This window comes from Drosophila grimshawi, unplaced genomic scaffold, assembly GCF_018153295.1.
Source record: "Drosophila grimshawi isolate 15287-2541.00 unplaced genomic scaffold, ASM1815329v1 contig_44, whole genome shotgun sequence".
Taxonomy (NCBI): domain Eukaryota; kingdom Metazoa; phylum Arthropoda; class Insecta; order Diptera; family Drosophilidae; genus Drosophila; species Drosophila grimshawi.
This window is the reverse complement of record NW_025063240.1, coordinates 6,035,568-6,054,124: the sequence shown is the minus strand read 5'-3', so window position 1 is coordinate 6,054,124 and position 18,557 is coordinate 6,035,568. Positions and strand designations below refer to the sequence as shown.

At 40.4% G+C, this 18,557-nt stretch overlaps 1 protein-coding gene across 11 annotated transcripts in view; it reads right to left on the bottom strand.

Annotated features, from left to right (window-relative positions):
* LOC6558725 (CUGBP Elav-like family member 4) overlaps positions 1-18,557 on the bottom strand; it is a 313,415-nt gene that overhangs the window by 37,880 nt on the left and 256,978 nt on the right. For all 11 annotated transcript variants that reach the window (XM_043215442.1, XM_001985089.2, XM_043215443.1 and 8 more), the window contains one exon: positions 14,448-14,527. In XM_043215442.1, the coding sequence (XP_043071377.1) occupies positions 14,448-14,527 (80 nt within the window). The remainder of the gene's footprint in view (positions 1-14,447; positions 14,528-18,557) is intronic.

The following is an 18,557-nucleotide window of genomic DNA, read 5'->3' as shown; positions in this document are numbered from 1 at the left end:
CGATTCAAATTAATTTCCATATTATTCACCCACTCCAATCATTTGCTCTCTTCCCTTACTGCTGGCCAATCAGTTTGTTAAGCCATTGATGGTCAATAATGCCTAGAACATGAGCACAGCTGCGCAATTGGGCCCAAATGGGTGGGCCAATAAATTATGTGGCAACGTCTGCGCCTAGGCTTTAAACACGACAACAAATATAAATAAAAATGAAAACTTAACATAATTTTTGCAACTAATCCTGCGGCAAGTTTCAGGCAACTGCCAGCGCCTCATTAATATTTATTTAAACAAATTTAATGGCGAAATAATGGAGCTACTGCCAGCCCCAAAGCCATGCATGGGCTCGAGTTGGAGGTCGGTGGGGTTGTGGCACAGTCAATTGCTCTGACAGCGCTTGCAGCAGACAAATGTCGCACAAATTAAAATCAAACGCTAAGCCCGGGCTTAATTTAATTATACAAAAATAAAATGTCAGTTACTCAATTAAATTTTAATACAATGCGCTTTGACCCAGCGGTGTCGACCCAGCTCCGTCCCCCGCCATCATTGGTTGTCCCAGAGCTGAGCTAAACTAACATTTGTCCCGGTCGTGGTGAGTACGCAGTAAAAATAAATTTTCATTTGCAATTTCAATCAGCGTTAATCCTGGGCAAGCGCATGCGACCACTGGCATCGCATCCTTCGTCCTGGCGAACGCCTGCTGCGTGATTTTTGTAGCCTAACTGCAGGCAGCACAAAGCTCGCCGTCCAAGAGAGTATGGGGGAGGGGGGTTGAGTGAGCAACGAAGCTGGGCTTAAAAATGCAAACAAAATTAAGCACGTACACTGTAGAGATCCGGAGCCAGGGGCGTAGTAGACCCAAGATTAAAGCTGTCTAACTGCGTGAGACACAATATATCCTTATCAGTGGTCCGAGTGCTTGTGCCTTCGCATTGTGCCTCCGCTGTCTGTGTGTCCAGACAACAGTTGTTTGCGACAATAATTCTCAATTTAAAGTGCCCAGCCACTGCGGAGTAGCGCACACAAATGAAAACATTACAAGCGCTCCATTTTAGCTGACCATCCCCCGTGCACCCTCTACAGCTGGTGGCTGGTGCAAGCTAATCCCTTGTCGATTAAGTAAATGCCTGCGACGTTTGTTTTGAACATGAGGCAGCATCCACGAGATGCTGTCGAGTCGACTCGACTTGATGCACACTTGGGGCACTCGAATGGACAGCCACAGTTCATTGGGATTAAGAGATTTTGTGTTAAAATTTTGTTATTTGTTGCATACTTTGCGGCGCCGCCTCTAATCGCCTGAAACAGAGTCAGTCACAGTCACAGCCCGAGACAAATGCAAACAACAACAAAACAACAGAACAACAGCAACAATAACTTTTGACAGTCGTCAAGTTTGTTGTCGCACTGTAGTTGGCAAATGAAAATTGAAAGCTGGGCTATATTGTAAGTAAATAAGTATTAGCCGCTATTCCATCCCTCAAATTCTGGGCCATGCTGTTAAATGTTATATACACACTAGCATTTTGCATTTGGAAACAGTCGCGTTTTGACAGCTGTCAGTTTTTGTGGCTGGCGCCTCATGAAATATTTATGGCATGCAAAAATGCGTAAAACGGCAAATTATTTTAATTTTCATTTCGAGTTGTTCTCTCTACGAATTTCCGAGCTGTTTCGCTTCTGATTCATTTCGCCCTGGAAACTGTAGATTTTAATTTTCAACTGCAGGTCGTCTTACAGTTAAATAATTTCTATTAAAAAAAACTTGTGAATGTTTATTGTTTGTGAAACGAAGCAGAGTTGAAATAATATTGCTTGAGTTTTTGGAAGAACAATCTCATTTAATTTCGAATTGTTGAAGATTTGAGGTGCAAGTAAATGATTTTGCAGAGTCTTGAACTTAACCCTTCTGGTAATTTATACTCTGGTATTAGTAATTTTTGGTAATTTCCTTAATGTCCTTTTGGTATCTATGCATCGCACTGGCATAACAAGGAAGTGAGCCAAGCTGAAATAACAAGCTGAGCCCCAGGCGCTGATAGTTGCTTTACATGGACGCTCTACCCATAGTCGGCTTGTTGTTCCACTTGTTCTTGTTGTTCTTCATGATGGAATTGCTGTTGTTGTTGTTGTTGTTGTTGCTGTTGCTGTTGCTATAACCCTAAAAGTATGTGTGCCTGGTTTGGTGTGGCGTATGTTTGATAAAAGTTCAAACCCTGAACTTTGCGCATGTTTAAACAACGCAAACGCAAAAATGCTGCTGGCTATTTTAGTTGCAGTCTCCTAAGCCCCTCTCCCCCCTCGCCGATGTCAGCCATTGTTGTTTGGCAAAACTTTGCAAGCGGCTCATGTGTGTGCGTGTGTGTGTGCATGTGTGTGTGTGCATGTGTGTAGATGTGCTTACCGTAAATGTTGCTGTATAGTTTTGGGAGCAGACACTGAGCCCCCCCCAAAAATTTAATCTCTTAAAAAGTGTCTAGGCTATGCCCAGCGCATTCCTCTGCTATTGTTGTTGTTGATACGGAAATATTGTTTGTGACGCACTTTTGGCACTAATGTCTGCCGACTTCCGACTATAGTTTTTTCTTTTGGTGTTGCCTGCAGCGGCAGCAGCGCCCTAATGCTTTTTAGCAGCTTTTGCTTTTAGTGTGCTGAAGCTTTAGGCCAGGCAACTTGATTACAGTTGATAGTTTTGGGACTGCTTGCAGTTGTTGATTTTTATTTTTCTTTTTTGTTTTTATTTTGTTTTCGGGCAAGTTGAAAGTCAAAAATGGCTTGGAAAACTTTTCTACTAAGATAGTGGCATAGACTTTAATTGCATCTGATATTGGCAAATTGGGGCTGTGGTCAGATACTCTTTGTATGCCTTATAACTTAATGTTGTGCTTAAACAGTTCAATTTGTTGCATATTGTTTGGCACTTGAGCAATGTATTAATGTGTAGAAAAACATTGGGCTAGAGCGAAAGCAGAGTAGTGTAAGAGCTTAGCAGAGTAGTGTAAGAGCTTAGCTTTACTGTACTTTCTGGCTACAATTGTATACTCTTAGCAGTTGAGGATTAATCCAACTATCAAAACTTTGTCATTTGGGTTTGATTTGTTGCAGCGTTTTGAAACTTTATTTTTTCGACTATTTGCCACTTACTTCTTTTTATACTTGAAGCTTCAAGCTGTTGACATTACTCATACGAAGGGTTGGTTCTGTCATGCTTTGTCTTTATGCTGTGCCAGCACACACACATTTAATTTATATTGCACTTAGAACTTTGCACATAAATTTCACAGCTATTTTGCATAGTTGCTCGCTGGCGCCCAATAAATTCGCTCGATGTGTTTCTCCCTATTAATAATAACATTGCGGGACAAATTTCTAGTCGGAGGACCAATGCTAATGACATGCCCAAACGTTTCCGTAAGTCGTTATCACAATGGCAAAGTCATTATTATAATGCCAAATATCCCTCTAGAGGGAAAAACAGTGTGTGTGAAAGAGAGTGAGAGAGAGAGAGAGTGACAGAGATAGAGGGAAGCATTAAGCACATCATCTATTTAAAAAGTTGACATAAATACAATTATAGATTTAAGCGAGGGCGCTGTGGAAATGAAGATGAAAATAATAAAATTGAGCGAAAATTGATGTCAACTTTCGGTGAGCAGAAAAAAAAAAGAAAATAATAAAATAAATGAAGAGCGAGAGAAGAAAATCAACCAAAAATTGAAAACGGCGACGACGTTGGCGACAACTACCAAGCGGAAATGCCGCCATTAGAAAGAAAGAATTCTGCTGTGCCATTGAGAATTGAACTGCGGGCTTTCAACTTGCCTCACAAGGAGCGACGCTGCCGCTGGGAAAGCACTACTACGGGGTGGGGGATGGGAGAGGAGGGCGTAAATGACAAACAAACAAGCAACGTCCGCGTCCTCATTCTGCCTGCCAGTCCACGTCTTTGCTTTCGTCCTCGTTGTTGTCCTCCTAGTCGTCGTCGTCGTCCTGGCTCAGATAAAAAGAATTGTCAAAGCGCCTTAAAAGTATGCAATGCCAGCAAAGTAAGCTGCAAAATCGACAAGTACAATGCTGACAGGCAATTGCTACTGTTGCCGTGCTGTTGTTATTGTAATAATAATATCGATTCGGCATTCTAACTGAAGGTATAAAAATTCGCATGGACGAAGAAAAAGTCCTGCCGAATGCTGCCTTGTCATCGCTGCCGACCGTCGCCGGAATTCGTTAATAAAATTTTATTGAAATTGTAGACAAGCGGCGAAAAACCAACGAAAACGATGACGACGACGTGCAAAACAAAAACAAAAAAAAAACCCAGAGAATACCCAAAACGAGCGAAGAGAAAGAAACGGGCCAAAGGCAAAGGCAAAGGCAAAGCGCAAGTCGAAATCGAAGCCGCGCGCGGCCAGAAAGAAAACCAATTGTCATCATTGGCACGTAAGCGTGGCCAATGGAGGGGTGAGTCGGTATGAAATGTAGACTTCAGAGGAAGCAGGCGGAAGACCGGAAAAAGGCTGGCCCTTAAAGTTGAAGTGTTTTGCTGTGCGATAAAAATCTAAAGCAGCCTTCGAGGCGTACCAACAACAACAACAACAAGCTGGAAACAAACAAAAAAGGGTTGGAGTTTCTGCATAGTTGGCAGCTTTAAAAGCATGCGAAATACCTGCGGGAGTAGTTGCTGCCACAAAATATGCAGCACTATTAACTTAAAAGCAATGCCACAAAAGCCAGGCACAGCTGACAGTGCCTCAAGGTATGCAACAGCAGCAGCAGCAGCAGCAGCCGAAATAGAAACAGCAGCAGCATAACAAACAACTCAACGAACTTGACAAGCGCACAGAGACAACGCCGCAAAACTTTTGTCACCAAAAAAAAAAAAAGCAAAAACAACAACAGCAACAACAACACAATACAGAAAACAACAAAAATTGACAACATTTTTTTGTTGGCCTGGCAAAGTGAAGTTAAATCAGTACAGAAAGTAGACAACTTCAACTATAAGTAAAATGTTTATACTCAGACCGGAAATGATATCGAAGGAGTTCGTGTTCTTATTTGAAGCTGTTTGCCACATAATTCTGATTATTTTAAAGATATCAACTCTTTCGATTTATTATGTAATTATCTTTATTGCTGAAATCCATATAAATAATTGAAAGACCTATAAATATGACTCATTTATTAAAATATGAATAATGCCACTTTCTCAAATGCAGTCGAATGAAAGATGAACTACATTTTTATTTTAAGGAAATTTAATAAATAAAACATTGGTGTACAATGCCAAGTGTTGTCAAACACGAACGTTGCAAATGAGCTAAATAAATATTAAGTTTTCATGACAAGCGATATTGTACAATGGTTAAGATATTTTATCGATCAAAGACTCTTCCAAAAACAAAGATTGTTTCTTTGGTTTTTCATTTGACAACCACAAAAGTTGATTCTTTTTGGCAAAGGTTGTCAGCAGCAAAATCACGTCAGCATTCAATTTCTGGCCAGTTCGTGTGTCTCATTAAAGTTTATGCTCAGACGTTGTCTGCATCCGCATCTGAATTGAAGTTTGCTCATCATTTGCTCCTGGCTGCTGGTTGCTGCTCTTGCTACTGCTGTAGTTGCAGCTGCTTGAGGCAGTGGAACGTGCCCATACATTGATGATGCTGCCACCGTCGATTCAATAAGGTTTGGGTTTATGCAAACAGACGTGCATTAAATTAAGTAGCCGCCGCATTGGACGCCACTTGCAGTTTGCAGTTTGCAGCTTCAAGCACGTAGACAACGGCCAGCAGCAGCTTGCAGCAAAAAAAAAATTATAAAAAAATATATATATATGCAAAAGACAATGAACGTAGCAGCAGCTGGTGATGCAAACAGTTCACAATGTTGTCAAAGGCAGGAGATGTCTTCGCAGATCGGGGTGGGAGTCGCAGGTTACTTGGACTGCCTGTTTGGCAAATGTTTGGCCTTAAGCAAGTCTATTAAAATTGTTTATAACGTGCTGTTTGTGCCAAGTAGAAGGCGACAAATTGTAGTGCAGCTGCAACATCTTTTATGTTGCATACTTTTTCGGTTGGCGCACGCGAGTGTTGGCCATGCCACTTTTAATGATGCACGCAGTAGAGTTTCTTACACAAAAAGCCGGAAGTTTAGCGCTGTTTTAGCTGCAATGCGATTTTTATGAGCCGCGTCCAACAACGAACAGCGGCAGGCAACCATTACGATGTGCCTTTTATGTGCGTAGGAAATGTGAGATTTTTATTTCGAGCAAAAGACACTTTTCCACCACAAATTCGTTTCGACTTCTTTCGTCTCAGTTGTGCGACAAGTTTTTAATAAGCAACTTCTTGGCGACTTGGCTTAAATTTCCGGTGACTAAACCAGCAAATTTATGGCTCAGTTTTGCGCCGCAAAGTACTAAAGAATTATTGAAGAGCTGCAGAGCTGAAGAGCTGAAGAGAGCGCCTCAGTGCAGTGGTTCAGTTTTTGGCTTAAGCAAAACGTGATGTCAATAGCAAGCAGTTGGCCCAAAAATGGTAGCAAGCGCAGGTATCGCCACAAAAATGTATACTCTGCTTATTCATATACGAATACACACACACGCACTGCTCACACCTTGTGTGTGTGTGTGTGTATGCTGGTTTGATTGCGTTTTGCCAGCGTCGTGCCAATTTCACTGTCAAGATATTGAAGCAAGAAAATTAGTTTACCGAAAAAGTGGCTTTAGGCATGCTACTGGTGGGGATGGTGTTGCAGACAGGGGTGGGCATCGAAGGCGCCTGTCTGCAGGCAATGGCAGAAAATTGTATGTGGCAGGCGTTGTTTAGATTTGCACACCGCTGGAGCAAAATTGAAATTGATGGCAGGCTGAACGAGAATCTCAACGCTGCCAAATCAATATCGAGAGGGGGATTTGGTTTTCGCGGGTGTGAGATGAGTGGCACGAAGTAGATTGGCCCCTGTGCATGTGTCTAATATGCTAAACATCACTGATTCAGTGGTGGTAATGGCTGTTTTCGGTTGTTCCCCCAGCATCGCCTCTTCCCCTGAACCGAAATGCCACAAGATTTATGTACTGTATATCGTGTCAGTGCAGCATATGCCCAAAATAACCGACGAATCTGTTAAGAAGCCAAACAAATCAGTTGTGAAAATGCAAGTAACGTTAGCTAACTGCATGATTAATAACATTTACGGAGTTTCTATAGTTGCAGAGAACAATATCTGGGCGTGTTCTTTAAGTTATTAATTGGATGGAATTTAAAAAAATTATTTACACCAAGTTATTTAGAATTAAGTAAGTAATGTAGAAGAATTCTTAATACAATTTCTACAATAAATGAGTACACATCAAATAGACTCAAATTAATTTTCAATTCATCGATACATAAATTGCTTCGGTTGCTAAGTACGGTTGTAAGTTCGGGATTAGATGAATCAATTTATATTTGCATGTATATATTAACTACAGGCTTAAAGAGTTTTCAGAGCCTAATCAGATCAATATTGCAGTTAATTAATGCCTAAAACAAGAGATAAGAGATAAGGAATAATGGCAAATAATGGACAGCTTTTGTCGAAAAATTACTGACGACACCTTAAAAGAATGCAACGAAAAATGTTGACAAGAAGCGCTCATTATGCTACACAAATACAGATGCAGATACTAACACAAATACAAGTACGTGTAACACATGCCGTAAAACGCAAACGGAATGCTGCACGGCAATCATCAAAGACATTTTCCAGCTGCCAAAACGCGCATTTAAATTTCAAATTAATTTCCCATCGCCATGTGTAAAAAGAAAAACGCAAATCTGCCAAGCTGACAACAAACACAGAGTGTGTGTGAGAGAGAGAGAGAGAGAGAGAGAGAGAGAGAGAGAGAGAGAGAGAGAGAGAGAGAGAGGGAGCGACTGACATTGAGACTGAGCCATCGTTTGCAGGGTAATAAAAGAAGCAGCAGCTAAAGGAAAAGAAGTGAAAAATGCCAATGCCAACGTATGGCGCCACGTAAATACGCTACGCCGTGAAGTGTCCGCTATACCGAATCGTATAAAAATGAGATGCGCGCTTCCAAACTGTTTTCGCAGTCATTTTTACTCAGCAGAGTCTGAGTCTGAAGCGAGCAGCGGCAGCACCGTAAATTATGCAAAAGAAACAAATTTTTGTGCGCGCATTTCGTTTCTCCATTTTTTTTAATACCCAGTACTCAAAATAAGATAAGTACAAGGTAAGGGTGTGCTAAAATGTATTATATGCCGTCACATCTGTCGTCATCGTTGGTAATAACATAATTGAGATTTAATTCAAAATAGGAGTATAATAAAATGGGACAACTTTTATACCAATTTTTGTCATTTTGTCATTTAAAATAAAACATATTTTATTTTTCTAATTAAACTTTCATTCAGATTGTATACACGCTATAGATTCGATTACTTTGTAGGGTATCTGGTAGTCAATCAACGTGCTTTTTTCATAGTTTTGCTTTGCGGCTCATGGCTGAATGAGCGCAGCATATGCCAAGCGGGGAATGTTGTGTTACAGTTTCTGCTTGTGCTGCTTTTGTTTTTCAGCTCGCATCAATTATGCTTTTATTTATACAACAATTTCGTCTCGCAAAGCGTTCAATTTTCGTCAGGCAGACGCATCGCTTAATGTGACTTGACAAAAATGGCGTCCAATATGGCGCAAGTGGGTGGGAAATGGGCATGCCTCTGTTAACGCTTGAGCGGCTCACAAGCACACACACGCACACCAACACCCACACATACACACTCACACCCACACACACACACATCGACACTCATCTCGGCAAGGAGTCGCACCTTGGCAAGCTAAGATGACGACCAGCAGACGCCCGGACTCAGTTTTCTTCTATTTTAATTCACACGCCATTGTTTGGCTGCTGTTGCTGCTGCTGTTGTTGTTTGTTATGTGTTGTTGTTTGTTGTTGCTGCTCAGCGCCTAAAAGTAGACGAAGTTGAATTTCTAATGTGCAGCAGCTGCGAACAATAGAAAAACAGGAGAAAAACTCGCATCGCGTCGCTGTTGCTGTTGCTGTTGCTGTTTCTGTTGCTGTTTCTGTTGTTGTTGCCTGGCAGCCTGATTGTGTTTTCGGCTTCTGTCGTTTTATCGTTGCCGTTATTGTTGTTGTTAGTTGTGTGCGTGTAGATTTCGCGTGTGTGTGTGTGCTTGCGTGAGTCCTCTTGAAGCTTTTTAAAGCATACTTATGTGCGCGTTAAAGCTATTTTTAAATCTCTTTAAGGACTAAAGATCTGGTTGAGAATGACGAAATTTGCATAAGTAAATTTACAATATTGTTACTTTTGCGTTCTAGTCGACCGTGAACTATTTGCAGATCAAACCTTTTTTGGATTTATACTACTGATTGAAAATTTAGCATCTGAATTCGTAATTCAGGAAAAATGTGTGTTTTATGATTATAGTTCCCATTATAGCGAAGCGCTGACGAGTATATTTGCATAATACTTTGTTGACTTGAATAATATTTGCTTTATATCTACTTAAGTCTCGTGTTTTTGTTGCCTTGTAAATGGATGCCTAATTAGGCACTTTACCCCAACTCTTATCCCTGTCTCGCATATCCGAGCTTATTAATTTGGAATAATCTTGGCAAAGTTTTGCATTGCTTTTGATGTTCTTTGAAGCTTAGTGGACTCGCATTTCCGCGCACTTTGCTGCTACTTTCACCTTTGAGTAATTTGAGGGCTTTATTTTTGTTTTCCTGCGTTAGCCAAGTAAACAGCTAGTTGGTTGACTCTTAATAAAGCTGGCAAATGCAAATTTTCTAAGCAAAAGTCAACCCATTTGCAACGCAAACAATTACTACCCAGCAGAGATGAAATAAAATATATAAAAAAAAAATAAATTACATAGGGAAGCAGCGAAAAAATGCTAATTACCTAATTTATTCGGCGTTTGGTTCGTGTTGCCAATATGCGGGCTTTTCGCTCGAAGTTTTTGTGTCACTTTGACTGTAATTTAAAATATATTTATTTATATATTTGGCAGCAGTTGGCACTCCACATTCCTGGTCAGGCAGTTGCTTGGATTGCTTTGCAGCTGCTGTTGGCCATTTGTACTTTTGCTGGGCGCTTTTGCGCTTCGCCAATCAAAAGCATTTGAAGCACAGCTTTAATGCATGCGCGCGCTTTCATTAACAAGCAGCCCAACCACGCCCATCGCCTGCTCTTCTAAGCCGCATTTACACACAGCATACAACAACACTCTCACACACACATATACACACACCTAGGGGGCGAAAAAAATCGCGTTAGCGGCTTATGCAAATGTGTGGAAAAAAAGCGAATGTTGTGTTGAGTGAATACGAAATTATTGTTTACAACTGTAAACTTTTTAATACCCTACAGAATATCAGGGTATATGCGACAACAACGAGCTCTCTAACATATCTATGTTAGGTAGTAAGTAATACTCTACCTATAAATTTGCTTTTAACTAGAACATTTTAATTATAGATCTTAATTAAGTAACTTCTAACTTAAGGCATATTTATAGTTAATTACTCACACTAAATATATGCAAATATTGATATTAGTAATTATTATTACTTTATATAATTATCAAAACTTAGCAAACTAGCTTACAAAAATCACTCCTAAACTAGACCTAACTGGTTTATCAGCGATTTAAAAAGGGTTGTGGTAAGTTCAATCGTAGGGTAAGCAAGCTTCGCCTATGCGAAAGATTTGTATATATTTTTTTATGTGAGGCTTCTGTTTAGAAAACGCTTTCAAACCGCACTAAAAGCGACTTATAACATGTTGAGTGCCAGAGGATTAACAGCGAACCGAATCCATGTTAGGGTGGTGCCAAATAGAAATTGTCCAGTCTGGCCGACTGCAAAAGGCGATTTTGGTCATAGTAGACGGACTGTAAATTCCTTTTTAATGAGTGCTGGTTTCAAATGTCCGGCCGGGGAGGGGGCGGCATCAGGGGCGTGGCGTCCGTAAGCTGCTTAAGGTTTGGCGTAATCAAAAATTTTTTAAAAGCTTTTTGTGGTACATCAACATGAGGGAGCCAAGCCTGTCCGTCGAAGCCAGAGCAGAGTAGAGCCGAGCCAGGCAGCGCACTGATGAGATGAGATACATGAGAGGCGGAATAGCGGGGAAGACCCGAAAAAAAACTTTGTTAAGCTTGAAATTAACTTGTGGTTCGTCTGCCGCTGCTGCTGCTGCTGCTGCTGCTGCTGTTGACGTTGCTGTGGCAACTTTGACGCCTGCAGGTAGGCAATCAATTTTTTGTTCGTCCGCTGCTGCTGTTGTTGCACTTAGCAATTTGGCTCCGGCCCGGTGTATAATTAATATATGCAGGAGCAGAAATATAGCATACTTTTGTGCAAGCTACTAAAATTTTTATACAACAGCTGCCGCGTCGTTTTGCGCTAATTACCTGGCTACCCGGACCAGAGTCGTAATGCCAAATTGCAATTACAACTGCCAACTTGGAAGCCGCACCGCCCCTATCACCCTCCCAGCCCTGCCTAACTGACATTAAAATGCTTAATGCGCAGGCAGCTTAAAAAAAGGAACACAGCAAAAAAAAAAAAAAAAATTACGCGCTCTTAAAACTAAAAAAAAAAAAAAAAACATAGAAATTGCTCTACTCATTTTCTTGCTCTTCAACCTCTTCGCATTTTTTTTTCCGCTAGGTGGAAACTTGCCGTATTCGTCTTTGGAGGGCGTTCTTTCTGCTCCCGATGCTGCTCATCTTAAAAATTGCCCAGGTGAAAAATTGCAGCTGTCGTTGTTAGCTCAGACATTAGGGTGCACGGCCCGTGGGCGTCGACTAGGGTGTGGGAGTGGGCTGGCGGGAGGGCGTGGCAGGTCAGACCTGTCAGCCCTCGGTAGTTGCTTGTTGGGCATCATTCATAGTGAAGTGCAGTTGATTGCAGGTCTGCAACAGTGCATGACTCATTTATAACAAAAAACTACAGCATCTTCTTAAGGGAAAGCATCAAGGTTACAGTGTATTTGAAATTTGGTTTGAAATTAACTACTACTGGAATTTGTTAAAAAAAAAACAAGTGAGCAAAGCACCAAAAAGCTTGGCAACATTGAGAAGAGTATGTCAGTAGAGAACGCTCGCATTAGAAAAGGCCAAGCTCAGTTAAAGGACAAACATCTAGATACCAACCATGAGCTAAGAAAACTTGTATAATATATTCCTAGTTTTCTATATACTATATTGAAAAGAAAACATAACTACAGTTGTTGTTCTTAAAAGCACTTTGTTTGGGAAACAGCCGACGTAAGTCCGCATAAATCTGGCATTTTATTAGAAAAACATATTTAGGTGGGTTTGCTACCTACTTAAGGCTTTCAATGATTTTAAACTTCCACAGCACACACCCAAAAACCCACAAAAGAGCACCTCGGGCTCTGCTTTGATTTTCTGAACATTGACTGCAATCAGCTGTAAAATGTGACGATTCACGTTAAAAATGGAAAATTGACTTAAGCCGGGGCCAACTGTTTGCCTGATTTGGATTGGATTTGGATTTATATTTGGGTTTTGTATTTGAGTATTGCCGCTTGTATCCGGTTTTATTTGTTTTGGGTCGTAGTTGCGCCTCACTTGCGGCTATGTTTTTGAAGTTTTATACCCATCCATTGCGAGTGCTCATCGTATTGCCTGAAGTCCCCATTTGATGTGGGGTTGAGAGCTGCCTGATAACTGAAAGTTGTGTTATTGTAAAAAATGTGTTTGTCCTAAGGCTTTGTTGCATTGATTTTGCTATTCCCCCTTTCAACCAGGCGAGGCGATGGCGTCAGGCAGCTGTAATTACGAAACGGCGCCATCATCATCATCATCATCATCAGCAGCAGCAACAACAACAGCATCGTCAAGAAGTTCCGCCTAAGTAAACACATGATTTTGCCAAGAGAGAGAGAGAGAGAGTGAGATGGGAGAGGGTTTTGGGGGGCGTTTGTTTAAAAACGCATCTAAATTGCAAATTAAGCAACAAATTTCATCAACAATATTTGAATTTGAATTTAAATGCGACAACGAGTTGGGCAACGCGACTGCAAACACATAAGAACACACACACACACACACACACACACACACTAACACACACATACAGGCACAGAAACCGAAAATGTAAAATTCGCCTTCGCCTTTCGTAGAGCCAACAACAATCTGAGTGGTAAATAAAGCAGGCAGGCAGGCAGGCAGGCAGGCAGGCAGTCAGAACTTGCAGCAGGAGGAAGAGGAGGAGAACGAGGAGCATCAGCGGCTAGGATACTCGAACAGTACTCACTCTGCACTCGCACAGAGAGTTGACTTGGAAACGAACCGTTCGCTGCACTGATGTAAACACCAAAAATACAACAATGGCAACCATTTCAGTTTGCTTTAATCCTCCCTGCCTCGGCGTTCTCCTTCACTCGTTGGCTGGTTTTGTGTATTTGCTTGTGTTGTTTGTCAAAAGAAGCAATTTACGTGCAAAATAACTCAAGTGTCATGCAAATTTCATTTATTTTCGCACAAGAAAAAATAATTCCCGAACCGCGATGAGGCCAAGGCAGCAGCAGCAGCAGGAGGAACGTTGTCATAGAGCGCACATCCACATACATATATGCACATTTAAATATATACATGTATATATATGTAGTTATATGGTATTTTCTTACAAAATGTCTGTATAATGAAGTCAGTCGTCGGAACAAAATCGTTGCACAAAGAATGTAAGAAGTAAACCTTCAGCCAGCTTCTCGGTTGTTGTCAAACAATTTGATGCTGTGATTTGTATATTTATTTATTTTTATTTTTGGTTTTTTCTTTTTTTTTTTTTTTTTTAGAAAATTAGAGCAGAGTATGCTGTTCTTGATTTTCCATTGAAGTGACATACAAGTGAAATATAATAATAAAAATAATAATAATAATTTCAGCTCGCTATTTAATTTTATTCGAATTTATTCTGAAAACGAGGGCAGAGCCAAGTTGGGCCTCTCGCCACTTGAAGCTTAAATGAAGTTCGCTAAGTACTTTTTCACAGAACAACAACAACAATGACACCAACAACAAATAGCTGAATAAGAAACAGGCAGTACCGTAAGTTGGACAACATGCCAGCAACATACAAAGCAGCGTGAGAGTTGACAGCAAGCCGACAACTTCAACATCGACGTCAACTTCAATTTCCAACTCAAACTCAAACTCAAATTCCAATTCAAATTCAATTGTTGTTGCGAGGGAAACACGTCAGTTTAATTGGAATTATACGGGTATTATATGACAAGCTTCAATGCGAACTATACTATTAATTTGTTTGAATTGACGTGGGGGCTTAAGAAGTTGTACTTGCCGATAATTTGAACAGGCATTTCCGAAGATGGCAGGTACCCTTGTATATGTATATCATTAAGTATTTATAAATTAAAAGCACTTACCGGCATTGTTTGACTTCCGTGTAAATTGGTTATTGCTGATTGAGCCTCCTGTTGGGAACCAAATTTAACGAAAGCGCAGCCTGGAAAAAAAACGAATGTTATATTATTATCAGTATTTATGTAATATTTTTGAAATATTTCAATTATTGCACAACAATTTAAAACGTAAGTCCGTCAAGTGGAGTGAAAACTCTAAAGCTGTATTACTATACAATGTAAGTGTTCAAAGAATGGCAAGAGCCATTTGAAATCATTGCCACATTTCGACATATGTGCAGCGCATTTAAATAAAATTGTAAGTGCAATTAAAAAACATTTTTGCCATCGCACAAGAATCGCTCGGTGCTCTCTACCATGCAAAGCCAATATGGAGCACAATCATCATCATCCAAACATCCCATCGTCCCATCATCCCAGCATCCAAGTATCAACATCAGCGCCCATCAGGGCCCATTATATAAAAATAATAGTCGGCCGGACGGTGAATGTAAAATTCAAACCAAAAATACATTGCACTTGGCGCTCATTATTTTGTAATTTGTGTGCCAGCTGCTTGGGGGCGATGCCAAATGGGCGTGGCCATGCCAGAGCCATGGCGCATCATCGGTGCTTCATGAGCATAATTATTAAAAATCATTTATGCTAATTTAATACACAGGCAATAACCACAAAAATGTTTAAAAAAAATAAAAAATCCGTGAAAAATAACAGAAAAATGTGCGCTGTAAATGAAGGTTTTTGTTTTATAGAATGCTGTTTAATTGAATGCGAAAAGATTTAAAGGTGGGCAGTGCGAGAATTTAAATTTTTAAATAACGTGATTCTAGTTTCGTACATTTTATAGATGAGTGCATTCATGTAGCATTTAAAAATATACACTTCCAGCATACTAAGGAATTAATTAGGGAGTTTGGAGTTGATCTCAAAGTGAAGTTTAACCTTTACTCGGCTATTGTGGCTTAGGCAACAGCAATGTGGAAAATTAAGACCCTCAAGCGAAGGGAACCGGATCACAAATAAAAGCAAAAACAAAAATATACATCCCCCATTGGCAGCAGGCAGTGGCCTCCCCTCCTGCCTAACAACTGGCAACGGTATCTAAATTGCGGCTCCGGCTGTTGCTGCCGCCTTTGTAGTTGCCAATGACCTAGTGAGGGGCGGGGGCAGTGGCAGGGGTAGGGACTGGGGTTGGAGCTGGGCCATGTTGTATGCAGTGAGAGCGCGCAACAAATCCCGCCTAAAACCATGCAACATGCGAGCTGACAAGCCGTAAGGCAGACAAGCGCAAATTTCGCGTGCAAACAGTCTCAGGATTTTTATATTTATTTTCCTTCGTGTTGCAAATGTACAAAAAATAAAGTGTACAAAATTCAAGTGGATTTTTGTTACGCAGCCGTTTTTTTATTTTATGTTTTGTGTTTGTTTGTATGTGTGTTGAAGTGACAACAAAATCCTGCGCCGCACAGACAACAGTTGGACGGACCCACAGGGTGGTGCTGGCAGCTGGCGCAAGGGTACGGGAATGCCCGGGGTGGGTTGGAAATCAGCGTTGCTAAACAATAAAAAATAAAATATTTTGTTGCCTGTTAATCCACAACAGTACGACGTAGAGAAAGAGATCAACAGAGTGAAAAAAATATATACAAAAAATTGTGAATGCCAGGCACAGCACAAAAAACAACAAAAGCTAAAAAAGCAAAGCAATTGCTAAACATTTTTGTAAACTTAAATCAAAGTTGATTTTGTGTACTTTTTATACGTTTTTTGTTACTTTTGTTTATAATTTGTGTAGGATGCTGCTTTCTTTTCTTTTCCGTTTTTATTTCTTTTCCATTTTTTGGTCGCTTTTGTTTATGTGAAATTTATTTTTCTTGTCATAACTTGCAACAAGAAAAATATTTGCTTTAGGGCCTGTGGACTTTTTGAGTTATGAAATCTTAGAACACCTTGTTTAATTGTGTGTTTTTCTGTAAGAATATATATGTCTTTAAGAGCAGCTGCAATTACTTGGACAATGTTTAATATATGTACTTAATTTACAAGTATTTTCTCCGTAATGTTAACTTTAAGCAAGGGCCATACATAAACAGTTCTTCAGCTTTTTAATTGATTAGCCATCACCTTAAGTACTTTACCATTCATTATGAATAAAACCAGCTAATATTCTTGCCAGAACATTGACTTTCACTTATTTAGCTCGCCTTTTTTATAGACATATCTGATTGTTTACCTTTGCTGGAAGTCATTTGTCTTTGCTGACGCACTAACTCTCGCATTAAGGCTAATTTGTCGAACTTCAAGTCATTATAATGATTAAAAGTAAATTAGTCAGCCAAAGAGGTAATGCAGACAGGCAAATAGTCCACTTTTCTTTGATGTAAAGACATTGAATTTAATTTACATACAAATCAAGTACTGCGTCGGACACTTGTCACAATTAGGCGGCGTGAGGACTGGGCACCAGTTGCAGGACATACTTCGCAGGACACTTGCCCTTAAAGCTAACGAAGTGCACGCTTTAATTACTTAAGCGTCGACAAGTTGTAGCTGCAGCTAAAACTGAAATGGTTCTTTGATTATACCAGCTACTGGTGTAGGTGCTGTTTCTGGTACTGGTTTCCCTTGGCTTGGCAATTAGTTGAAATTAAAATGTGTGCATTGCCGACAAGTTTTTTAGCGACAGGTTTTCTTATCCAACTTCCGTTGAAGCGTGAAATGATGCAGCCAACTGTCTCAACTGTGAGTACTCAGCTCGCATCTAATGACACTTTTTAATCAAATATGCTAATGATAATGATAATGCAGGACTTGCAGGCTCTCATTAAAATTAAACTTTGCTGAGCAGTAATGACCAATTACAAACTCAGCCTCGATTTACTTGGCAACAGAATTATCTAGCTTTTGTTTGGTATGCAAGTTGACTCCCTAGCCCAGCGTTTGTTAATATAAACATAATTTTAGGTAACCAAAGTCAAACAGCATTAGTTAAACTTAGAATTCCACGGCTGGGGATAACAAATATTACTCCCTTAATAAATTATATAAATTATTAATGGATAAGTGCGAAAGGAAACCTACTTTTTTGGCTCTAGATTAATACTGCATTTATGTTTTAACACTTATATATATTACTATACTACTTGGTTAAATGCATGTTAAAATTGTTCAATTTGAATATTCTTATCATATTAATAAAAAATTTGAGACTAGCAATTATATATTTCATTAAAAACAACACGATTTTCTTGCCTTCTTCTAATGAAAGTCAACTCTTCATTCTCTCTATAAAATCATAAAAATAAGATGAACATTTTGTTTGCTTCTCTTAAGCCATTTTTCACAGGGGAGCACCGCAATGAAGCTCGGTGGGATTTCGGCAACAAAAACACATGTGATTATATTTATGGCAGGGATTCAACGGCCAGAAGACCCTTAGTGACATTTGCAATACAAATTTCGCAATGCCATTAATGTATGGACTCCCCCTTGAAAAAATAAACCGGCCATGCAATGAAAAATCGCCGCAGGTCAAACACGTAACCAAATTGTGCACAACAGCAACAAAAACATCAGCAGCAACAACAGCAGCAGCAACAGTAGCAGCAGCAGCAGCAGCATCAGGAAACAAGGATAACGAGCGTGTTGAGCCCCTGACTGCTGACCATCGTCTGCTGGTCGATATGTTGTTGGGTTGGTTGGTTGGCTGGTCAGTTCAGCATTCAGCTGAGAGGGAGAGAGAGAGAAAGAGAGAACTGAGGCTGATGCTTGTGTTATGGCTTGGTCATTGCGATGGCCTCTGCCTGGCTGCTGGACTGCCTTCCTGCCTGCCTGCCTGCCAGCCTGCATGGGACAAGTATTTTAAAATCCAATTAAAAACGCCCAAGTGGGATTTTTCAATCGCTGCCTACTGCCCCTGCCAAGCTGACAACATCAGCAGCAGCAGTAGCAGCAGGAACCCGAGCAACAAAGTTGCATTAAGCGCGCTCCGTTCGCCATTTGGCATTCGGTCGCGTCGTCATTGTGGGAGTTGAGCGAGGGATATGTGGAACTGAGAGTGGATAGGACAGGACACGTTGATGGCCATTGCATGTTTGCCTGCGGGCACAAAAG